This window comes from Salvia miltiorrhiza, chromosome 3, assembly GCF_028751815.1.
Source record: "Salvia miltiorrhiza cultivar Shanhuang (shh) chromosome 3, IMPLAD_Smil_shh, whole genome shotgun sequence".
Taxonomy (NCBI): domain Eukaryota; kingdom Viridiplantae; phylum Streptophyta; class Magnoliopsida; order Lamiales; family Lamiaceae; genus Salvia; species Salvia miltiorrhiza.
The window spans coordinates 44,983,885-45,009,479 of NC_080389.1; the positions used below are offsets into that span (position 1 = coordinate 44,983,885).

At 39.4% G+C, this 25,595-nt stretch overlaps 1 protein-coding gene and 1 pseudogene across 2 annotated transcripts; both read right to left on the reverse strand.

Annotated features, from left to right (window-relative positions):
- Positions 1-1,560: 1,560 nt before the first annotated feature.
- On the reverse strand, positions 1,561-18,807 carry LOC131016009 (dehydrin DHN1-like). Of its 2 annotated transcripts, XM_057944559.1 has the most exons (3): positions 18,786-18,807; positions 2,046-2,430; positions 1,561-1,962 (listed from the first exon to the last, which is right to left on the reverse strand). In XM_057944559.1, exons 2-3 carry the CDS (start codon positions 2,406-2,408, stop codon positions 1,837-1,839), a joined length of 489 nt encoding a protein of 162 aa, XP_057800542.1. In that variant the 5' UTR covers positions 2,409-2,430; positions 18,786-18,807; the 3' UTR covers positions 1,561-1,836. The 2 variants fall into 2 exon arrangements, with proteins under 2 accessions (XP_057800542.1, XP_057800541.1); XM_057944558.1 differs by lacking the exon at positions 18,786-18,807 and having other exon boundaries at positions 2,046-2,750.
- On the reverse strand, positions 2,774-4,347 carry LOC131015999 (transcription termination factor MTERF6, chloroplastic/mitochondrial-like; annotated as a pseudogene).
- Positions 18,808-25,595: the final 6,788 nt, after the last annotated feature.

Below are 25,595 nucleotides of genomic sequence, written 5' to 3' on the forward strand. Positions count from 1 at the left end.
TGCATTTTTTGTATAATTTAATACATTTTTATGTAAAATCTTTATGCACTTTTGTTTGATTTTATATGCATGTGAAACATGACTATTTTGGGGGGTGGTAATGGGGAGGGTTGGGGGGTGGTGTGGGGTGGGGTGGTGAAAATACCAAAACTGTAAAAATTAAATGCATTTTTCTGTTCAAAGTCATGCATTTCATGTGAAAACTTTATGCATCTTTGTGTGAAACTATATGTATCTAAAATATATCTATTTTGAGAAAATCTAAAAAATATATATACTCCCTCCGTCCCTAAAATAACTTCCTCTTTTTCCATTTTGGGACGTCCCCCAAATAACTTCCTCTTTCTTTCTTTCCATTTTTGGAAACCTACCCCACCACTAATAATACTTTATTTATTCTTACTTTTTACTTTTCACCACTCCCAATACTAATTATAACATTTTTCACAACTTCCAATAATAATTATATCATTTTTTCTCCACTATCAATACACTTTACAACTTTTTATTACAACCCGTGCCGTCTCCAAAGAGGAAGCCATTTCAGGGACGGATGGAGTATTTTTTTAATTATTAAATCCGAAAATTACATTCCAATTTTACCCCTCTCCAGATTTTGCCTTGAAATGCATTGCCACGTGTCACCATCTTGATGCGCCACATGTCATAAATGTGTGGTCAAGATTTGGACCTACGGATCTATTATAAGCATTGAATACTACATGATCTCATTGCTATATATATATATATATATATATATATATATAGGGTGTGGTTCTAGAGAGAACTACATTATTTGTGAGAACGGGAGAACCATCAAATCTAATGCATCCACTGTAAAAATTAATGCATTCGCTGTTAAAATTAATGCACTAAAAAAAAAAAAAAAAATGCTCCCTTCAGGATTCGAACTCAGGATCTGCATTCATCCAACAAGATGATGCATCCACCGTAGATCTTGATGATCGAATGGCTGAAAATGATTCTCCGGTCTTCTTTTATTTATGGTTCTTTCTTGAACCTCTCCCTATATATATATATATATATATATATATATATTGGGGAAGGCTAAAATAAGAACGCTTCTTAAAATATAAATTAGGAACCATTTTCAGCCCTTAGATCATCAAGATCTACGGTTGATTCATCACCTTGTTGGATAAATTCATGGTCCTGAGTTCGAATCCCAAAGGTAGCAACAAATTATTTTTCGCAATTCATGCCTTTATACAGTTTATTCATGCGTGTTATACATAAAATTCATGCATTTTTGCTAGTTCGTAATTCTTACTATTTATATTTATACATATATATAGCTAGAAAATTTTAAAATTTTGAGGGGAGCGGTGGCCACTACCAGCCACCCCCCTGTCTCCGTCTCTGGCGAGTGGCGCCTATATCATCATCAGCTGTGCTGGAGCTAGCTAGGAGGTGATTGTTTGAACTTGGAACCTCAAACCAATATTCATATAATCATATTCAATTTTTAATGTTATCTTCGCATCATTGCTTATATTTCATGATGTTATAATCATTGCTTATATTTCATGATGTTACAATATGATTATTTTACACATAATATTATACTCCTCTCCACATAAAGGAAGAGATGTCCAAATACAAATGGAACGACCAAGAAAACAGTAAATACAGTACGTACACACCTCATTCAAACAAAACTAAGAAAAGAAGTGCATGGGCTAGCTACACATACTCATAGTGGTGCAGCTGCAGCTGACTTATTATATGTATATTCAACTGTATCTGTATCTATATATAAGATAAGATATTTAAATATTTAATGGTGGCCGGGCAGCTTCTCCTTGATCTTGTCCATCACTCCCTTCTTCTCATGATGCTCTTGTTCATATCCGACGCCGCCGGGCATGGTAGTGGTGCCGTAGGTCTGCTCAGCTTCTCCTTGATCCCCTTCTTCCTTCTCCCGCCTTGCCCGTCATCCTCCTGAACTCGCAAGCATTAGAATTCATAAACAATAAACTATAAACTATTTATAATAAAAATGCTATCGAGATCAAACTTCATACCGAGCTGCTGGAACTTCCAGAGGGCCTGTGGCCGCTGCCCTCCGTCATCCAAGTGCCGCCACGGGTCGCATAAGCTCCAGTGGTCCCCGGAACCCCAGCAGCGTGAGTTCCGAACGCTTCGGTGGCGCCATACTCGTCGGTCTTATATGCGCCAGTGGTCCCTCCGCCATGAGTTAGCCCTCCGCCGGTAGTCCCGTAGTCCCCGCCGGTGGTTCCATGAGTAACCTTTCCGGCCTGAGTACCGATAACGCCGTGCTGGTCCGTCATGTGTGCAGCGGTGGTGCTGTAGGACTCACCGGTGCCTCCACCAGGGCATTGGACGGGGTTGCCGTACTCGTCGGTCTGCCTTCCGTATTGAGCCATCTTCTCTTTCTCACTAAAAACACTATTGTATGTATGTATGTATGATGTTTGTAGCAAATGGTGGAATTGATGATGTTTGCTATATGCAGATAATGAACGTATATATAGAGGGAGGAGATGTAGCAGGACAATTTTCCTTAACACGATTAAGATGAGCAAAAGTATACACATAATCATAAATTACAGAACGACGGCGAATTATCATATACATGAAATGAGAATTTAAATTATTAGTAATAGCACATGCCTATCAGCATGTGTTGTTGAGTTTACAGTGCTGTAAAACCTGAATCATTTCCTAAACCCTCAACTCAACTTAACGCGCCTATCCCCACCAATTCATCTCTCCCTCAACTTAACGCCTATCCCCACCAATTCATCTCTCCTTGGGATCTAAGAGAACAAAATAAACGCCGCCTAAGAAGAAAGGAAACAAATCACTCAGAATTTACACGCCAAATTTCAATAGAAATTTCTTGTGGTTGCATTCCAACATCTCACTCAAGCTACATTCCACGCCCTTTCGTGTTAGTAGCTTTTGCCTCGACTCTAATTTTCCCTTCAAACCATGCCTAAAGAACTCTGGGTACTCAGCAACCTCATCAATTTGTCTTCCCATTACCTGTTCCAAGAACTTGATTCTTGGTCCCAAGGAGTTACTTGCGCTCTTGATCAGGACTGGAGGATAGCCGCCTACCACTGCCGCTATCTGGCTTGGACTGAACCACGCGATTCAAGGTACATAACATTAGGTCTCAGGGTTTTGTTGACATCCCGGCATAGAATTTCAGGGAAATTTATTGCTGTTCTTTGGAGCTGAGACTCTGTTAGACCTAGTGATCTCAGAAACTCACAAGTTGGTCCTAGCCGTTTCTCGACACTATAACCCATGATAAACGGATGTTTGACCATAACCTTACCGATCATCCCATCTTTGGACAGACCAAGGCCAGCAAGGAAATCCACCATCTGAGAAAGTTTGGATTCAATGCTGTAACTTATGATCCTAGGGTTCAACAGGATCATTTTACCAAGTTGTTTTTCAGGAGCACCAAGACCTTCGAAAAATGCAAGAAGGGGGCAGAGCTTCTCTTCTAAACTGTGCACAAGTATATGTGGAAATTTTGTTATGGCAGAAGCTACCTCCTTTGGTTTTGTCTGCAATGTTGCAAGGCACTGGATCATCGGTACAAGTTTGTCGTGCAAGTCAAGAGTAAGAATCTTCGGACACTTTCCAATAACCACGGGAAGTTTCCTCTCTGGTATGCCTATGCCTTTCAAGTACTCCCAAGTTTCTGAGGCCCTTTCCCTATCAACATCATCAAGCCGCTTGCACTTCTTGGTCATATCATGAATACTTTTATCATCAAAACCTGTGTCTTTGAAGAACCACATAATGCCACTAGCCTGGAACCCTGTGTCCATATTCCTATCGAATTTTCTAAAGCTTCAGAGAAAACACTCTAAAATCAGCTACAAAACAGCTTAACAGCAAAAATGCAGATAGAACACAAAAGCATTAAACCACGGCAAGCATGTTCTTCTTCATATATGATCTTGCTCACACCATAGTAAAATGCTTTGACTATATAACATTTATGTGGCTTCTTGAAGACAAAAACAGAACAATGTCAGCACTCGTGCTCTCCGTTACCATACACATAATAAAAACAATATACCAGGTCAATGATGTGTAGACTGCTCCTGCGAACAGGTCAATTTAGGCTTGGTTACTACTTACTCACGGCTTATCCAATTCCGAGTTACTAAAGGTTTTTCATGATTTCAGTATGCATTCTACCAAATTTTAAGAATCAAGAACTGCAGAATCCTACATTAATGATATTAAAAGAAAGAGGAGAAAGAAGGAAGCAAAGCACAAAATGTAGTTCGTGCAATAAATTCAATCAACATCGCAAATTCTAAAAGCTGTAGGCATTTGCAGCATAGTTTGGTTCCTCATAATTATAATGTCACGACCGGACTTGATTAAGGATAATTAAGTTGGAAAACCATGACTAAGGGAGGAAGATTAGAAGCGGGGATAGAAAGGGTAAATATATAATGAAGGATCGAACTTAATCTTTGACAGCGAAGGGGACATTGATAATATAACTTATGTTTAGCCACAAAGATTCAATTAACTAGTAAGTTCGGATAAATCCGACTTAATTCAAAAGACTTATTACTTAAGAATACGCAGCGGAATAACATAATCTGATTACATGTATGAAGACATGTATCCAAGAGTTCATTCATTTAACTTTTGACAAAAGCTCCGCTCTTCACTTCATCTTCATCAGCCACTGCTCAACCTACACATTTAGAAATATATGCAGGGCTGAGTACGAGAGTACTCAGTGGGCACGTATGCCTAATTATAAAAATACATGCTTCAAAACTGTAAATTGTCATGCCATCATAAACAGTACAGCAAGGGAGTTTTAGCTAAAAGGCCCAAGCTTACTAAATTCATTTGTGATTCTTAAAGTTCGACTGATCAGTCTAAGTTCTCTTGTAATCTATCATATCTGGAACTGTGTGCCGGAGAGGTGGCCACCTCTCACGAACACTTGACCGGCCAACCCGCTAGATGACTCACGGTCACTGGTGTACACTAGTCCTGGCAGGATAGCTATCAACTGCTCAGGACCCGAATTCGATTGCATCATTGGCAAAGCCAAAGCAGATAGATATCATACTAAAATTGAAACATTTTATGGCAAGACAATACTTGAATTAACTTTAACTCAAATATTTTATCATGAAATAACTTGTTCAACTGTAATATGAAACTCATTTGATATATATGAAAGTAATGCCCACCTGACAGCAACTCTTGCGGTACAGTAGCTCCTTGATTGATTATTAATCTCGTGCTTGACCTTTATCACGAGAATATAAATAAGATACTGCTCGAGTAAAATCCTCAAATAATGAGAATACGGAATTAACTATGCATGATCCTTATGCATGAATTATTATTCTGAAATAATAATTAGGGAATTTCTATTGTTAATCCAGGCTATCGAATTTAAACAAAAGCTAAGTCTCGTCTCATGAAGCCGGATAATTAACAAAATTAATCCGTTCTCTTAGGGTGTTCTAATCCGTCAATTAAATAAACCCCGCTCCTCGTAATCAATAGAAAATAAATAAATACTTCAACTTATTCGCTTTATAACCTCATAATTAATCGGGCTTAATAAATAGGATCAAGTAATATTATAAGATTAAATGAATAAAAAGGCTCAACATAAGGCAGCCTAATAATTAATTAAGTAGGAGTGGGCTTGAATAATTAACATGAGAGGCCCAATTGAAATAATTCATCGGCTCAAGTAATTAAATAAATCTTGGTCTAATAAATAAATAATTTGATTAGCTGGACTCAATTAAATAAATCAAACGAGGCCCAACGAAATAATATAACAAAGGCCCAATAAATTAAAATAAAGCCCAATTAAAATAAAATGCAGTTGGGCTTTCATTAGTAAACTCGGCCCAAAGAGAAGCAATAAAGGCCCACATGAAAATAAATACAACAAGGCCCAAAGAAAATAAATAAGAGGTAAAATTTTCGGCCCAATTATTAAAATAAATAGAGCCCAAAAATTTGGCCCAATTCAATTAAATTAAAATTAAGCCCAACATAAAAAAAAAACCCAAATCTTTAAAAATTCGGCCCAACTTAAAATAAAAAGAAGCCCAAAATTCGGCCCACATAAAATGGCCCAAATCCTTCCTTATCTCTCCCACTCGGTCTCTCTCTCTCTCAGACGCACGCTTCTCTCTTTTCTCTCTCACTGAAAAACTCAAAATCCAGTCGAGCTCTCTCGACCTCGGCTCCGACGAGGTTGCCGGCGTCGCCGCCGCCTAAGCCCGGCAAGGTCGTGCCTCCTCCCTTTTTCCTATTAGTCGGATCTCTCTCTCTTTCCTCCCCAAAATCTGCTCTTCTTCTTGATTCAAAAACCAGTCGATCGGCCCTTCCCAGCTCGCTCGGCGTCTTCTTCTCCGGCCATCCAGCCGCCTGCTCCGGTCGTCGTCATCTGTCGACGCGTCAAATCCCCGGCGTTCTCCTCCCTCTCCCTCTTTCTCGGCCAAGATCTGATCTTGCCGGCGTCAGCTGTCCCTGCGCCTAGTTCCGACGCCAACGGAAGCTCATTCGTCGTCGTGTAAGTTCTGCTCCGGTCCCTGAAACCGGTTGGTCTCCTTCCTCAGCCATTTCTCACCTCTTCTCCCTTCTGGAAGCTCCGGGAACACGCACACACACACCCGAGGCAGAGGTCGAGCTCTGGTCCTCAGCCCACTCTCAATCTTGCCGCAGCCGTTGCGTTTCTCGCCGCCTCCGTCGATTCCCCGAGGTCTGACGGTTCGAGCCACGCCACGTTGCTGCTGGATTCGGGCGAAGGGTACTCCGCCGCTGCTGAAATCCAGAATCAGCGAGAGCCATCGCCGAGGTCGGGAGTCGTCTGCCTTTCACCGCTCGACGCCGCCGACGCTGCTGTCCCCGCGAGTTGCCGCCCACTCGACGTCCTTCGGCCCGAACAAACAGGGCAGTGGCCCCGCCTTCTCTAAAAGCTGAGTTCTCGTCTCCCTCTATTTTCTATTAGTCCTTAATTCTAGTGATGTTATCCCTTAGAGAACATGTAACTTTGCTAAGTTTAACATGCTTATGGTCATTTATTAATCGAAACTAGCCATGTTTTGAAATGAATGCGAACTGGATTGAATACTTGGGATAGTGAAATACCTTGGATATGTTCAAACTGTTGGGTGGCTGCTGTGTTGCTATTGATTCTCGTGGAGACAAACTGAAATAGAATTATGCATTGTTTCTCTTAACAAATGAAGGTGGAATCATGGAAGCAGGTGGAGGAGATTTAAGTCAGGGCTTACCTCATTTGAAGTCTTGCAGCAGCAATGGATTCTCCCGTTTCTCTCTCAAAAGTCCTTAGTGTGGAATGGGAGAGAATGAAGTGAGATTGCTGGCTGGAGGTTTAAGACTAAGAGGGAATGGTTGTTGGCTGAACACTTGAGCATTCTACGGAGATGGTACAGAGGTAGGGTGGCTGTAGGTGTTGAAAATAAGAATCAATAGTCAAAAGTATTAAAATCAATTCAAAGATTAGATCTTTGAATTGAATATAAGAGGGTGTATATTTGATTTTAAGAAGATTTTGTAAGACTTTTTATCCATCCTTATACTATATAAGGATGCATTGTAATCAAGGAAAAGTAAGCAATACAACAACAATAATCTTGCTTCTCTTTATTCTCTGCATTATGATAATAACATGTTTTAACAGTAGGGTGGTTGAAAGACCCCTTACTGCTCCAGCCGCAAGCGCCGCAAGTTACTACAGGGGAAAGGATGGGACATGAGTGTTATCAGAACTACTGTTGTTGCAGCTATTTTATTCTATGTGCACACACGCACCTTTCTCTTTTCTTTCCCCTTTTTCTTTTCTTTATTGCTGCGTGTACTAGCTATATGGTAGGAGTAAAGTGAAGAAAATCCTTCAGTCTTCGATAAATCTATATCTTGTGTATCAATAATACTAATCTCGAGTTTTGCTAATAAAATTGCGTGTTTGCAATCAAACATTGATTATTCCCACTAATCACGTATCTTGAATATCGATATCTAATTTCTTGCCTGCTAATTCTACATCAAATCCGTAAATTCAATTCGCTTCACATGTCGTCTAATATCTAAATTAAATCCGTAGATTTAATTAGATTAACAAGTCGGAATAAATCTACGACTCAAGTAACAATAATAGATAGAAATAATATTCTATAGCATATAAAATTAATAACCTGACTTTGCTAAGTCAGTTATCATTCTAGAAAATAAATCATTGTCTACTCAATGAATAAATCACGATCATTTCATGTGGAAATATCTAATTCAGAATCTCAGCTGGATTAATATTACTGGAGGATGCAATAATTAAATATCGCATTTACTAATCTTAATCATAAATAAAAGAGCGGGCTACTACATACTACCCCTCTTAAAAAAAATTTCGTCCCGAAATTTGCATATCATCGCAAAAGTTCTGGGTATTTTCTCTCGTCTTGCTTTCAAGTTCTCGCGTAGCTCTCTTTTTTTTCATATAATGACTCATAAGGTGCCATATTAATGATCGCCTGATAACTATTATTGGCAAACTCAATCAATGAATGAATGCACTAATTCTCAACTTCCACCTCTGTCTATTACTACTACTCTTAACATATTTTCGAAAATCTGAATTGTTCTCTCAAAAACTATCGATCTGTTTGAGGGTGGAAGGTAGCATTGAAATTAAACCTTGTGCTCAATTCCTTCTGTAAGTTCATCTATAGTCTGGGTGTGAACTTTGAATCCCGGTCTGAAGTGATTGACATGGGCACGCCGTACAATGCACAATTTCTCGAATATACAGATGGGCTAGCTTGTTTGATCTGTAACTAATCGGTATTGTTATAAAACGAGCGCATTTCGTGAGTCGCTCCACTATTACGCAAATGGCGGTGTTTCCTCTTTTCGACTTACAAAATCCATTTTAATGTGCTCCCATTTTCATTTTGAAATGTTCAATTGTTGTAGCTTCCACATGGTCTTTAGTGCAAAGCTTCGCTTGTTGGCATGCTAGGCATCCCTCAACAAATGAAGCTATATCTTTCTTCGAACCTTTTCACCAAAAATTTTCTCTAAGTCCTGATACATTTTGTGCTTTCTGGGTGGGCAGTATACGGCGGGTCATGAGCCTTACTCATTATCTCATCTTTGAGTTTGTCATCATGGGGGATATACAATCTTTCATGAACATTAACGCATTATCCACGTCTCATGGTACGTCTAGGCTTGCCTGATCTTATTGCTAAACGTATTTTCTCCAAGGTCTCATTCCTTCTTTGCGCATTATCAGCTTTCCTATAAAGTTGGGTGTTATTACCATCGTGGCAATAATCCCTTCTACAGATTCTAGTGGTTGAACCACTTCTAAATTCATTCTACTAAAATCTTTCATGGGTTCCTTTTCCTGAGTGAGGGGAGATCCCAACTTAAGTTGAGTCTTACGACTCAAGGAATCGTCTACCTAGTTAGCCTTGCATGGGTGGTAGTTAATACTACAGTCACAGTCCTTCGCTAGTTCGAGCCATCTTTACTGTCTCATGTTAAGATCTTCTTGCTCAAAAATATTACAGATTTTTATGGTCTGTGAATATCTCGCACCTGACTTCATATAGGTGTTGTCCTTACTGCAGTTAATTCTAGTTTATGAGTTGGCTAGTTCAATTCATGTGGTTAATGCTACCGTGATGCGTATGTTGTCACTCTTCCTTCTTGCGTTAACATGCAACTAAGTACTCTCCTTGGACACGTCTGTATAAATCATATATTCTTTGTCAGCTGTTGGAACAGCTATGGTTAACTTCTCCTTGAGCTTCTTGAAATCTTTTCTCACATACTTCTGTCCAATGAAATTTAATTCCCTTCCTGAGTAATTGGGTCATTGGTCTTGCTATTTGGAAAATCCTTCTATGAATCTCTTATAGTAACCTGCTAATTCCAAGAAACTTTTGATCTCATTGAGGTTAGTAGGCGATCTCCACTCATGTACAACTTGTACTTCCTCAGGGTGCACTTTGATCCTTTCTAATTAGATAATATATCCCGGAAACGTGACTTTGTTGAGCCAAAAATCGCACTTGCAGAACTTAGCATAAAGATGGTTTGTTTTCAATGTTTTTAGGACTATCCTCAGGTGTTTCTCATGGTCCTTCTCGTTCCTCGAGTAGATCAAGACATCATCTACGAAAACTAAGACAACTTGCCTAAGTATGGATGGAACACTCGGTTCATGAGGTCCACAAACATGGCTGGTGCATTGGTCAATCCAAATGACACCACTACGAACTCATAGTGTCTATATCTGGTTCGGAAGACCATCTTGGGTACATCTTCTTATCAAATTTATAGTTGATGGTACCTAGACCTTAAATCTAGCTTTGAGGACACACTATCTCCTCTGAGCTGCTTGAAGAAGTCGTTTATCCTCGATAGAGGATACTTGTCCTTGAGTGTTACCTTGTTCAACTCTCCATAAGTTGATGTATATCCTCGGTAGAGGATACACATTCTCAATGTGCCATCTTTATTCTTTACAAAAGAACGGGTGCACCCCGGTGAAATCTCTAGGAAACATTTGGAAATTCACGTACGATTGTCACGTCTCTTATACTTTTCTTGATTTCTGGTTTTCTGTGCAACTACACAAGGTAGGTTGGACACCCTTTTCTCATCATCTTTGTTGCTTGAGGGGCGGAGATGATCGTCTTTCTCCTACCTATGCTAATCCCATGAAAACGTGTCGGTTCCTTCCCCGGGGTCAAAAAGAAATTTGACTTTCATTGCAAATGATGGTGGCATAGTTCTCGACTAGCCATTCCATTCCTAAAATTGTGTATATGTCTCGTATCGGCATAACATACGAGTTGTTCACTACAATTTTGAAAAATTTTATGCTCAACTCTAAATTCAATCACACATGTGCTATTATTGTTGTTGTTGCTGCCGTTGGCATGGTTACTCCTCTTGGTATGGTTGGGCAAAGCTTGGATTGCTCCAATGCGGAGTTTGAACAGGCGAATTTAGCCTGAGACCCGCCCTTTGTTGCTTATTCGGGTAACGATTTGCATAATGCTCATTCCAGTTGCTGTGCTACAACTTTCATTACCAGTCCTGGAGAGTTTCCCATGGTTCTTGTTACACTTTGGGCAGGGTGGAGTCCCATACTCGTTATCCCCCATCTGTTTAGATGTGTCATAGTCACGTTGTTGGGATGTCTGCCCCTGCCATGGCCTTTTCTTAGCTTGGCCAGGGTTACTATATCCCATTTTTTTTTTTTTTTTTTTTTCAAAAGTTCTGAGCCTGAGTCTGTGGAGGTGCAGACGTAGGCGCAGTTGCTGGTCTCTCTCCCAGCATAGCTGCCTCAATGCCTAACGCTTTGCTAAGCGACTCAACGTAAGACGATCCACCATGGCTTGCCAAAGCCATTCTAATCTCATGCCTCAGTCCGACGCCGAATTCTTTTAACCATCTTTTCATATGTGTCTACTTGCTCGAGCGCATATCTTGACATATCACATAACATCATGTCGTATGGAGTAATTGTTGTTCTTCCCTACTTAGGATTGTAAAATTCCATTTCTTTCTTTTTGCAATAGCTTTTGGTTGTATACTTGTCATATATTTCCATCTCAAAACTATTCCCACGTCAAATTCCCTAATTGTTCAGTTGTCATTGTCTTCCTCCTTGCTTCCTACCATAAGTCAGCTGAAAGGATACGCAAGTAAGACGTTTATGATCTGTGCAGCGCAAGAATTTGAAGATGCGCTCACTAGCTTGTACCCAAGTCTCAGCCTTCGTTGGATCTCCTATCCTATCGAAGACATGTGGGTTTTCTCATCAAAATAGTTCTTCTATTCTACGTTTTTGCTGTATGGTTGGTGGCACTATATTGTTCTAGCAATGGTACTGGGCCTCTTTCATTATCTCGCGGAATTCGTCCTCCTCTTCTCGGACACCCTTATTTTGGTGGCATACTGATGAGTTGACATATAGTCATTAATACATACCTATGCATATCATCGCTTCTGTAAACCGTTTCTTGATTCTCAAATCTTGCTCGCACTCTTCCTTGTATAAGCATATAAGTAAAATGTGGCGGAAGTGACTTGCCGCAAAAGACCGATAAGGTCGCTAAATAGACATAAGAAAATTCCTTCGATGAGAACTTTTGCATCAACATCTGGATCTGGATATACTGATCCATTCAAGTACTACTCATGATGAACTGGTTGTCTAACAATGCCATCACCAACGAATTTGGTCACGGAGACAATCTTTCCGTACTAATACTAGTCAAACATAACTAAGCCAACATAGGGCATACCAAAGCATCAGAACAATCATTGTTTTCTAAAAATAATAACGTTTACCAAATCCGTAAGAGATGGTCTAGTTGCATCACGTGATTGACCCTTGGGTCGAGGCATACGTGTCTGATGGATTTAATCTGGTGAATACTTGTTTGTCCTTAGGTCACCGAAAATCTACTAACAACTAATAAACCACAATGATTAAAGTCACAAATGGCAATTATGCAAAGTGAATCAACAATTTTGTCAAATGATTGAAAAGGAATGACCTCAGGGTAGAAATGAATTGACTAGGAGGTCGAAACGAAATGACCTAATAATCGAAACCCGTTTGGCTTTTCAGATGAAAGTTTAAATATATATAGGTTTAGAGACCTATATATGACGACTACTGAGATTTTGGTCATGTGGACTGGCCAGGTCCAACACAATTACTTCTCAGTCACACGGAATTACTTTTCCGAACTTGGTAACTCTTTGTTTATTGGGCTGCAAAAGGTACTTCTGGTCTGAGATCTCCACTTTTTTTTTTTTTTTTTTACATCTAAAATTTATCCTTGAGAATATGCTGAAGCTTCCCAAGCTTGGGGTCTTCCTCCTAAAATCAACACTTTTTCTTAAAATCTTTTTTTTACACGAAACAAGACCATTCAAACACATTCGACCTTATTCAATATTCATCCTTTGAACGATCCTAATGTCGTACTTCTTGTATCTAGCGTTCATTCTCATAATGCTTGTAATACATTTATGTAATTCGAAGCACTCTCTCACGCCTTTACAGGAAATAGATTTTGCATCTCTGAGCATCTTTACAAGGTCTGTGTCACCACACACAATACTAAATCATGGAACAACTTTAGTTATTACTTTCATTCTGATTACTAGACTGGATGTTCCACTCGAGACATTCTAGCCGGGGAAATGTCTCTGATCAGCTAAGGTATGTAAACTTAACTTGAGTATACCCTTAGGGTCTCATTAGAATCTCAATATATTGACTTTAGCATCGAACCATTGTTGATACTTTTAACTCTTGTTAAACTCTAAAATATTTTCGGGAACTCCTCTCGTCTTACGCACTTGTGTAGATTTCTCTGGTCGATCATAATGGTCGGTAACTTCTAGTTACCCATGTCACATCTCGTCCTTCCGGTTCGTAGTAGGCGATCATAATCAATAGGGGTTCTAAATCATGCTCATGTGTAATGTAAAAAGGTTCCGAATATCTGAAATTATAAGGTGACAGTTCTAATTGCAACACTATAACAACATTACACTAAGCTTTATGACTCTATGTGAGTCTAATTCTATAGTTCAATCATAAATCATGAAGGTTCTCTTCACGCCATAACTGGTGATAATTGAGGGGTTTGAAATGAGGCTTAGCTCATTACGCAACTGCTAGCTACTCATCACTATGAGCAATGTCTCAAGTAAGTTCTTGTCGGGTCAAGCAATAGTTGGTTCGGTATGTTATCACGGGCGAATAGTCTGAATAAGGAACTATGCCCGTATCACAGACTCATGTGTGACACTCTTCTTTTCGTCTCATTGCATTTTTCTCATTGAATTCTCGTGTCTCTTCAAGTGACATTTGATGTTCTTCCTCTTGCTTAGCTCTTCACTATGGCTATAGTGAAAGATAACTGAATTTCTACCTTCTACTGTTCTTTCGTAACAGTGATCATGCATTCTTAATATTTCTAAGTTTATTGAGATATCTAATCAATCAATATGACATAAAACTTAAATATAAGCATCTATACATTCGCATGAAACGTGAACTTTTCAACGTTTGATAAAAAAAATCATTACCTCTTTCTTTCTTGTTGAGCGTGACGATGTGATGAAGTGATGAGCTTTTGTTGACTGACTCTTTTATACTAATATCAAATTTAGGACTAATTGGGTAACTCTTGGATTCAGAGCAAACGAACTGCTCTGATACCATTCTGTCACGACCAGACTTGATTAAGGATAATTAAGTCGGAAAACCATGACTAAGGGAGGAAGATTAGAAGCGGGGATAGAAAGGGTAAATATATAATGAAGGATCGAACTTAATCTTTGACAGCGAAGGGGACATTGATAATATAACTTATGTTTAGCCACAAAGATTCAATTAACTAGTAAGTTCGGATAAATCCGACTTAATTCAAAAGACTTATTACTTAAGAATACGCAGCGGAATAACATAATCTGATTACATGTATGAAGACATGTATCCAAGAGTTCATTCATTTAACTTTTGACAAAAGCTCCGCTCTTCACTTCATCTTCATCAGCCACTGCTCAACCTACACATTTAGAAATATATGCAGGGCTGAGTACGAGAGTACTCAGTGGGCACGTATGCCTAATTATAAAAATACATGCTTCAAAACTGTAAATTGTCATGCCATCATAAACAGTACAGCAAGGGAGTTTTAGCTAAAAGGCCCAAGCTTACTAAATTCATTTGTGATTCTTAAAGTTCGACTGATCAGTCTAAGTTCTCTTGTAATCTATCATATCTGGAACTGTGTGCCGGAGAGGTGGCCACCTCTCACGAACACTTGACCGGCCAACCCGCTAGATGACTCACGGTCACTGGTGTACACTAGTCCTGGCAGGATAGCTATCAACTGCTCAGGACCCGAATTCGATTGCATCATTGGCAAAGCCAAAGCAGATAGATATCATACTAAAATTGAAACATTTTATGGCAAGACAATACTTGAATTAACTTTAACTCAAATATTTTATCATGAAATAACTTGTTCAACTGTAATATGAAACTCATTTGATATATATGAAAGTAATGCCCACCTGACAGCAACTCTTGCGGTACAGTAGCTCCTTGATTGATTATTAATCTCGTGCTTGACCTTTATCACGAGAATATAAATAAGATACTGCTCGAGTAAAATCCTCAAATAATGAGAATACGGAATTAACTATGCATGATCCTTATGCATGAATTATTATTCTGAAATAATAATTAGGGAATTTCTATTGTTAATCCAGGCTATCGAATTTAAACAAAAGCTAAGTCTCGTCTCATGAAGCCGGATAATTAACAAAAATTAATCCGTTCTCTTAGGGTGTTCTAATCCGTCAATTAAATAAACCCCGCTCCTCGTAATCAATAGAAAATAAATAAATACTTCAACTTATTCGCTTTATAACCTCATAATTAATCGGGCTTAATAAATAGGATCAAGTAATATTATAAGATTAAATGAATAAAAAGGCTCAACATAAGGCAGCCTAATAATTAATTAAGTAGGAGTGGGCTTGAATAATTAACATGAGAGGCCCAATTGAAATAATTCATCGGCTCAAGTAATTAAATAAATCTTGGTCTAATAAATAAATAATTTGATTAGCTGGACTCAATTAAATAAATCAAACGAGGCCCAACGAAATAATATAACAAAGGCCCAATAAATTAAAATAAAGCCCAATTAAAATAAAATGCAGTTGGGCTTTCATTAGTAAACTCGGCCCAAAGAGAAGCAATAAAGGCCCACATGAAAATAAATACAACAAGGCCCAAAGAAAATAAATAAGAGGTAAAATTTTCGGCCCAATTATTAAAATAAATAGAGCCCAAAAATTTGGCCCAATTCAATTAAATTAAAATTAAGCCCAACATAAAAAAAAAACCCAAATCTTTAAAAATTTCGGCCCAACTTAAAATAAAAAGAAGCCCAAAATTCGGCCCACATAAAATGGCCCAAATCCTTCCTTATCTCTCCCACTCGGTCTCTCTCTCTCTCAGACGCACGCTTCTCTCTTTTCTCTCTCACTGAAAAACTCAAAATCCAGTCGAGCTCTCTCGACCTCGGCTCCGACGAGGTTGCCGGCGTCGCCGCCGCCTAAGCCCGGCAAGGTCGTGCCTCCTCCCTTTTTCCTATCAGTCGGATCTCTCTCTCTTTCCTCCCCAAAATCTGCTCTTCTTCTTGATTCAAAAACCAGTCGATCGGCCCTTCCCAGCTCGCTCGACGTCTTCTTCTCCGGCCATCCAGCCGCCTGCTCCGGTCGTCGTCATCTGTCGACGCGTCAAATCCCCGGCGTTCTCCTCCCTCTCCCTCTTTCTCGGCCAAGATCTGATCTTGCCGGCGTCAGCTGTCCCTGCGCCTAGTTCCGACGCCAACGGAAGCTCATTCGTCGTCGTGTAAGTTCTGCTCCGGTCCCTGAAACCGGTTGGTCTCCTTCCTCAGCCATTCCTCACCTCTTCTCCCTTCTGGAAGCTCCGGGAACACGCACACACACACCCGAGGCAGAGGTCGAGCTCTGGTCCTCAGCCCACTCTCAATCTTGCCGCAGCCGTTGCGTTTCTCGCCGCCTCCGTCGATTCCCCGAGGTCTGACGGTTCGAGCCACGCCACGTTGCTGCTGGATTCGGGCGAAGGGTACTCCGCCGCTGCTGAAATCCAGAATCAGCGAGAGCCATCGCCGAGGTCGGGAGTCGTCTGCCTTTCACCGCTCGACGCCGCCGACGCTGCTGTCCCCGCGAGTTGCCGCCCACTCGACGTCCTTCGGCCCGAACAAACAGGGCAGTGGCCCCGCCTTCTCTAAAAGCTGAGTTCTCGTCTCCCTCTATTTTCTATTAGTCCTTAATTCTAGTGATGTTATCCCTTAGAGAACATGTAACTTTGCTAAGTTTAACATGCTTATGGTCATTTATTAATCGAAACTAGCCATGTTTTGAAATGAATGCGAACTGGATTGAATACTTGGGATAGTGAAATACCTTGGATATGTTCAAACTGTTGGGTGGCTGCTGTGTTGCTATTGATTCTCGTGGAGACAAACTGAAATAGAATTATGCATTGTTTTTCTTAACAAATGAAGGTGGAATCATGGAAGCAGGTGGAGGAGATTTAAGTCAGGGCTTACCTCATTTGAAGTCTTGCAGCAGCAATGGATTCTCCCGTTTCTCTCTCAAAAGTCCTTAGTGTGGAATGGGAGAGAATGAAGTGAGATTGCTGGCTGGAGGTTTAAGACTAAGAGGGAATGGTTGTTGGCTGAACACTTGAGCATTCTACGGAGATGGTACAGAGGTAGGGTGGCTGTAGGTGTTGAAAATAAGAATCAATAGTCAAAAGTATTAAAATCAATTCAAAGATTAGATCTTTGAATTGAATATAAGAGGGTGTATATTTGATTTTAAGAAGATTTTGTAAGACTTTTTATCCATCCTTATACTATATAAGGATGCATTGTAATCAAGGAAAAGTAAGCAATACAACAACAATAATCTTGCTTCTCTTTATTCTCTGCATTATGATAATAACATGTTTTAACAGTAGGGTGGTTGAAAGACCCCTTACTGCTCCAGCCGCAAGCGCCGCAAGTTACTACAGGGGAAAGGATGGGACATGAGTGTTATCAGAACTACTGTTGTTGCAGCTATTTTATTCTATGTGCACACACGCACCTTTCTCTTTTCTTTCCCCTTTTTCTTTTCTTTATTGCTGCGTGTACTAGCTATATGGTAGGAGTAAAGTGAAGAAAATCCTTCAGTCTTCGATAAATCTATATCTTGTGTATCAATAATACTAATCTCGAGTTTTGCTAATAAAATTGCGTGTTTGCAATCAAACATTGATTATTCCCACTAATCACGTATCTTGAATATCGATATCTAATTTCTTGCCTGCTAATTCTACATCAAATCCGTAAATTCAATTCGCTTCACATGTCGTCTAATATCTAAATTAAATCCGTAGATTTAATTAGATTAACAAGTCGGAATAAATCTACGACTCAAGTAACAATAATAGATAGAAATAATATTCTATAGCATATAAAATTAATAACCTGACTTTGCTAAGTCAGTTATCATTCTAGAAAATAAATCATTGTCTACTCAATGAATAAATCACGATCATTTCATGTGGAAATATCTAATTCAGAATCTCAGCTGGATTAATATTACTGGAGGATGCAATAATTAAATATCGCATTTACTAATCTTAATCATAAATAAAAGAGCGGGCTACTACATATAAACACACCAATAAACACCGTGTATGCTATATACATGGAGCAAACTCCGGTTCATCATAAAACAGGCATCAACAATTACACTTTACTAAGTTTGGAGCAATACGAAATCAAATTCCAGCGATTTTCAGCAAGCACGTCAATAATTTCCAGTATATTTTTTATACATTTTGAAATAGATAAAGCAAAAGTTTCCGAATTCAGCAGGCTGTAATACCAACGAATCTCGAGCACTTAATCTCATACACTTATAAAATAAATTAAATTGAATTCAGAATCAATCTCATTTCACGAAAGCGTCGATAAACTCCAGTAGTTTTCAGCAAAAACAAAAAACGAGTTGAATTCCGAAGAGAAAAATTGAACAAATAGGGAACGAAACTGGAAAAGCATAAGGAGATAAGAGACAGGAAAGAAAAGAGAGAAGACGGAGAGAAACATTACCGGAGGTGGCGGAAGCGGTGACGCCAAGAGTAAGGTTCTTCTCCTTTCCCTATTCTCGACGATTACATTATTTTATCCGCTATTTTGTATATCATGTTTACCGTTTAACCCTTTATCCACCACCAACAATATAAAACAGTATTTTTATCAAATGTTGCCAATATAAAGAAAAAGAAAACAATATAAATCTTTATATATATAAAAAGCAAAGTAAATGTCAATAAATTTAATTTGAAGGGTAATTTTGGAATTGTAAAAAATGAGTAGTTAGAAAATAAAAATGAAATTCAATAGTCACTCCACTTAAAAAATAAAAAACTGCCGACAAACTAAGGAAAACAAATTAACCGCCATATTACTTTGGTCCGTAACATATTTATTTCTTATTTTTTTTTCTTATTTTATAGATAGAATATACTATATATTTTATTTTCAAGTAATTATGTGTTAAATAAAATATGTAATGTGTATATTGAATGAAAGCCCATAAAATGACCTTTAATTTGACATATAGTATGTGAGAAATAGATTTAAAATAAGAAAGTTATGATAATTTAAAGTTCTAATATATAAAATAATTTATATTTATTAAACAATAATTTTTTTCCTTCAAAACTTACTATATATTATAATTTATTTTAAGAATCACTAATTTAATAATCTCATTAATTGATTGAATACTAAATTATTTCAAAATTATAAATTATAATTTTATATACATGAACTTCTCAAATTCTCATCCAAATGATTAATTTCTCAAACTGTATATTAAAAAAAAATGTATATACACGTACTTTCTCGGTAAAATATTTATTAATGTATGTATAGATGTTATTGAATAGTAAATTATTTCAAAATTATAAATTACAATTATATGAACATTTACTTTTTCTTTTATATATATACATAGATGTTTTCTAAAATGTAGATGTTATTTTAATTTTATTAGTTATTTCTTTATTTTCATATAAAATGCATATGTTATTTTAATATATTTTTTTATTTTTATTCTTTCATAAACATGTACACGTATTTTCTCAAACTATTATCCAATTAATTGATTATTATAAATATTTTCTTAAAAATATATTCAAAAAGGTGTGCATGCGTACATTTCCACCATTGACTAAGATCTGGTAAAGAGAGCATAAGCGGCGTCGTTTAGTGTATAATTATGCACTATATATTTTAATTTTTTATTAGAAAATCTCAATTGCAAAAATTATAAAAATTTTATTTTTATTTGCAGAAATTTAAAATTAAGGTTGAATTTGCAAATAAGTATAAATTCATGATTTATTTTACAATTAACCATTATAATGCAATATTGATTTGTTTAGAATTATTTTTATTAATTAAAATATTTTTATTTTATATATCAGAACAATTATCTTGACGGGTATTAAATTAAAATAAGTTTCTATATCTTGTGATTATTGATATTTTTTGAATCTATATGTATTTGAATCTATAAATATTAATTTTAATTTTAATTTTAATTTTAATTTTAATATTATTATATTAAATTAATAATTATAAAGTGTTTTTATATATATTGTGAGGTATCGTGATAATCCTTGTGCGATTTTTTATAAAAGCAAATGATATTTTGTATAAAAATAAATGATACATTACAAATGACCTTTTTAATAACAAAATTGATATTTTTCTCTAATGCAAGTGATACTTCGCAAATGATATTTTTTATAAAAATAAATGATACTTTGTATATAAGTAAATTATATTTTTATGTATGCAAATGACACTTTGTCCAATTGACGAGGGCAGAAAGGGCAATAATGGGGGAGGAGAGGAGAGGGGATGGGAAGTATTGGGTCCAATTGGGCGCGAGTTTTATCCAACAACATAGCTCTCTATGATGACAAAGTTTGTCAAAATTAAATATAAAGCCCCAAAAAAATACTTCCTCGGTCCCATAAAAATATGCATAATTTTTTTTCGTCTGTGCCATAAAAATATGCATATTCTATTTATAATAATAATTCTTCCTCTATACATCACAATTAACGTTGGACCATTTCTCCACTCACATTATACTTCACAGGATTTCTTAAAACCTGCGCCGTCCTATACTATGTATGTTTTTATGAGACGGAGGAAGTATATATGCAATGCAAGTATATTCCAAAATTTTTATATTTTACTATTTATTAATAAAAGTAATAAATTTGAAAATATTTATATTTATTAATAATATATTAAATTTACAACATACAATTTTTTAGTTACTAGCTCGATTTTCTTCATTTTTTTTCATAAATTTTCCGTTGAGTCTAAAACTTAACTCTACCTTACACGAGTCAAAAATCACATTCACCGCGCATAGCGTGGGAGGTAGACTAGTATTCATTAAATGTAAATTATTGGATTGGAATAATTAGCACATACTGTGAGGGACTTTTGGTTTGATGTTTGTAATATATATAAAAGGAAATGAACGTTGAAATGAAGGAACTGGAATTTGATGAGCAGCACTGCCAGAGTCAGAGGACAGAGCTAAGCATTGCCAGAGCCAGAGGGCAGAGCTATTTGTCACAGGGTCTTCCTTCAACTCTGAATTTTTCGCCTCGTGCAGCGCCGAATTCCCACAATCCGACCAGCTTCTTCCCTCACCAACACTCTTTTGACACTTAGAATGTATGAGGCTCACAAGTGTTATGCACGAATCAAAGTTCACACGCAGCGGACATCAACATGAACAACCTTAAGCAACACACAACGATTTACGGGAACACCATGCCCCATCCTTTAATTTTATTCCCTCAATAAAATTACAAGGACATATCTATGTTCAAGGCTCGTGCACAACTCTCTTGTTGTACAGCTCACAGCCAATTACAATATATAAATGTGATAGACAACCCCCATCACTAGGCTAAAAACCGCTATCAAAGCTGAGACTAACTGCCGGGCAGTTTTTCGCCACACTAACTCAAAACTGCCCAACGTGGGTCGTGACAGTTGCCGCCAACAACTGCTTCACTCTGCTCCCACTGATCTAGCCATCGACATCTCCAGAGCTGATATCTAGAGTTGACATTCAGAGCTGTTCTGGTCTGCTCTGGTCTGGTCTGGTCTGCTCTGCTCTGACCTCCCGCTGGTCTGCTCTGTCTTCCAGGGCTGGTCTACTCTGACCATCCAGAGCTGGTCTGCTTTGACCTTCTGCTCTGGTCTGCTCTTTCCCCGATGCCACTCAACATCGGCCATCCGTGTCTCGCCCGGTACTCACCCGCACGATGTGTTGCTTCGCATCAACACTTGGCTCCGTTGCCCCATTTCTCGGCAACTTTACGCCAATCTGCCGAGGCACGTCGCACGGACTCGACGTGTGTCAGACCTCGCTTCTCAAGGGTCTAACAAACCACCCCCACCGAAACCCGACGACGTCCTCGTCGTTGATAGGATTAAACCCCCTTCTCTGAGCTCCTTTTCACGAATGCTCCTGAACCAAATTACGGCCTCATCCGACATCACCCTGTCACCACCATCTCTTTGATCGGCCTCATTCTTGGACTCAACTTGAATTGCAGACATCAACTACAACGTACTCATCCTCGGGCCCACGATCTCGCTATCCTCAACGCTCTCAACAACAATCGCATTCACCCGCTTTGGACAATCCTTCATTCAATGCCCCATTTTCTCACAAATGAAACATCCCCAATTTCTCTTCGGGACTGTCGTTGCCGTTTCCGGCGCCTTGGTCACTTCCTCGCCGGACTTCTCATTTTCCTTCCCTTTCTTCGAGTCTTTCTTCCTTCTCTCGAACTCGTGGGAATCACCAACCGGCCTGAAATCAACCAACCCCTCAGCAACAGCTATGCCCGACTGCACATCCTTAACTCCCTGCCGTCTCACCTCAGCCTGAGCCCACGGCTGCAATCCTGCCATAAAGTTGAACAACTTGTCTGCCTCCGACATGTCATTCACGTCAAGCAACAACGAACTAAAGTCCTTCACATACACTCGAATGGACTCCGTGTGCTTTAACATTCGCAATGCATCCCTCGCCACCCACGAGGAATTTCTCGGAAGGAACTGCTCCTTCAACTCACGCTTCAACGCCTCCCACGTCAAAGTCTCCATTTGGTCTCCACCAGCACCGATACTTGGCCTTGAACGCCACCACAGCTTCGTATCGCCCATCAAGTACATGCTAGTGATCGACACCTTCTCATCATCGGGCACATGAGATGCCTTGAAATACATCTCCATGTCCCACAGAAAATTTTCTAACTCATTCGAACTCTTGGTGCCCTCAAAAGGTTTGGGCTCTGGGACACGGACCTTCAGAACCGGCCTGCCTTGCTCCACCGTTCTGAGCACACGCTTTACGAGCTGCAACTCATCCAACAGCTCCTCGATCTTGATGTCGACCGCCTGCGTCAAGGTAGACACGTCTTCCTCGCACAACACAATTCGTCCTTCAACAAATCTAGGAGTGTCTTCCACCGATTTGCGCATCGCTTCAACCGACTCTTTGATCGCAGCAATCTGACCAAAGATGGTCTCAAGTCCAGCCGACGTTGAGACCTCCGGGGTCCTTCCAAGCACCGTCTCCAACCTCAGCACCCTCTCTTCGAGAGCCGAAAATTCCCTCGCTTGCACCATCTCCGCAATGGCTGCAACACGCACCAGAGCCAACCTAACCTGGCTCTGATACCAAATGTCACAGGGTCTTCCTTCAACTCTGTCGTGCAGCGCCGAATTTCCACAATCTGACCAGCTTCTTCCCTCACCAACACTCTTTTGACACTTAGAATGTATGAGGCTCACAAGTGTTATGCACGAATCAAAGTTCACACGCAGCGGACATCAACATGAACAACCATAAGCAACACACAACGATTTACGGGAACACCACGCCCCAACCTTTAATTTTATTCCCTCAATAAAATTACAAGGACCTATCTATGCTCAAGGCTCGCGCATAACTCTCTTGATGTACAGCTCACAGCCAATTACAATATATATATGTGATAGACAACCTCCATCACTAGGCTAAAAACCGCTATCAAAGCTGATACTAACTGCCGGGCAATTTTCCGCCCCACTAACTCAAAACTGCCCAACGTGGGTCGTGGCAGTTGGCGCTCAGCAACTGCTTCACTCTGCTCTCACTGATCCAGTCATCGACATCTCCAGAGCTGATATTCAGAGTTGACATTTAGAGCTGTTTTGGTCTGCTCTGCTCTGGTCCTCTCTGCTCTGGTCTGGTCTGGTCTGGTGTGCTCTGCTCTGACCTCCCGCTGGTCTGCTCTGTCCTCCAGAGCTAGTCTGCTCTGACCATCCAGAGCTGGTCTGCTCTGACCTTCTGCTCTGGTTTGCTCTTCCCCCGATGCCACTCAACATCGGCCATCCGTGTCTCGCCCGGTACTCACCCGCATGATGTGTTGCTTCGCATCAACACTTGGCTCCGTTGCCCCATTTCTCGACAACCTTGCGCCAATCTGCCGAGGCATGTCGCACGGACTCGACGTGTGTCAGACCTCGCTTCTCAAGAGTCTAACAACAATCCATCTTGTAAGTATCATGGAACCTCTCAATGCTAGGTACAATGTCTTTCAACGTGGAAGACAACGTTTTGAAATGGGCAATCAGCTTTTGGCATTCAATTTCATACTCGGCAAGAGATATTACGTCCCACACATAAGCTTTCTCAAGCTTCTCTGTTTCCTTTATAATCGCAAAGAGCTCGGCGAAATTGTCATACATCTCCCTTTCGCGCTTGTCGTTCCATAGCTTAATGTTAGGCCCATGATGGTCAGCTCTGGAGGCAGAGCATACTAGCTCTGGAGGCGGAGCAGAGCATCTCTGGAGGCAGAGCAGAGCAAGCTTTGGAGGCAGAGCAGACCAGCGCGGGGAGGACAGAGCAGACCAGCTCTGGATGTCAACTCTGGAGGTGAGCTCTGGAGATGTCGATGGCTGGATCAGTGGGAGCAGAGTGAAGCAGTTGTTGGGCGCCAACTGCCACAACCCACGATGGGCAGTTTTAAGTTAGTGGGGTGAAAAACTGCCCGACAGTTAGTCTCAGCCATGTAGACGGTTTTTACCTAGTGATGGGGGTTGTCTATCACATTTATATTATTGTAATTGGCAGTGAACGCAGGAGTGTAGAGTGTGTGCGCGAGCCTTGAGCATAGAGATAGGTCCTTGTAATTTTATTGTGGGAATAAAATTAAAGGTTGGGGCGTGGTGTTTCCGTAAATCGTTGAGTGTTGTTTAAGGTTGTTCATGTGATGTCCGCTGCGTGTGAACTTTGATTCGTGCACATTACACTCGAGAACCTCATACATTCTAAGTGTCAAACGAGTGTTGGTGAGGGAAGAAGCTGGTCGGATTGTGGGAATTCGGCGCTGCACGGGGCGAAAAATTCAGAGTGAAGGAGGACCCTGTAACACTTAACCTCCATCTATTATAAATATATATGTATGTAGATATCGGATTGGAGAAGAGAATGGGACACGCGCAAAAGAAGCACTCTTACCACTGCAAGCGAAAAACCGAAACATCAGATTCATAATACTCAATATAATGCCACTTATTCCCAAAAGAAAACAATTACACGCTCGCAACAGTAGACGAATCACAATTAAAGATATCCCCTATTTGTAGGTTGCAACTTACTAATAGAAAGAGTAAAAGCGAATCGACAAGCGCATATTTCTACTAAACTAAAAAATTCGTTACAATATTCATATCAGATCAATGAAATAACAAGTATGCACTCAAAACCTATATTAAAAAGGTCAATGGATTCGGAAACCCTATATTCATCGCATGAATCGA

What these genes read in the sequence shown, in the direction of transcription:
- LOC131016009 (XM_057944558.1), bottom strand. Translation starts at nt 2,585, where the DNA reads ATGATTATGTGTATACTTTTGCTCATCTTAATCGTGTTAAGGAAAATT. An exon ending in CTGGAAGTTCCAGCAGCTCG is followed by an intron (nt 1,963 to 2,045) that starts GTATGAAGTTTG and finishes TTGCGAGTTCAG; the next exon opens with GAGGATGACGGGCAAGGCGG.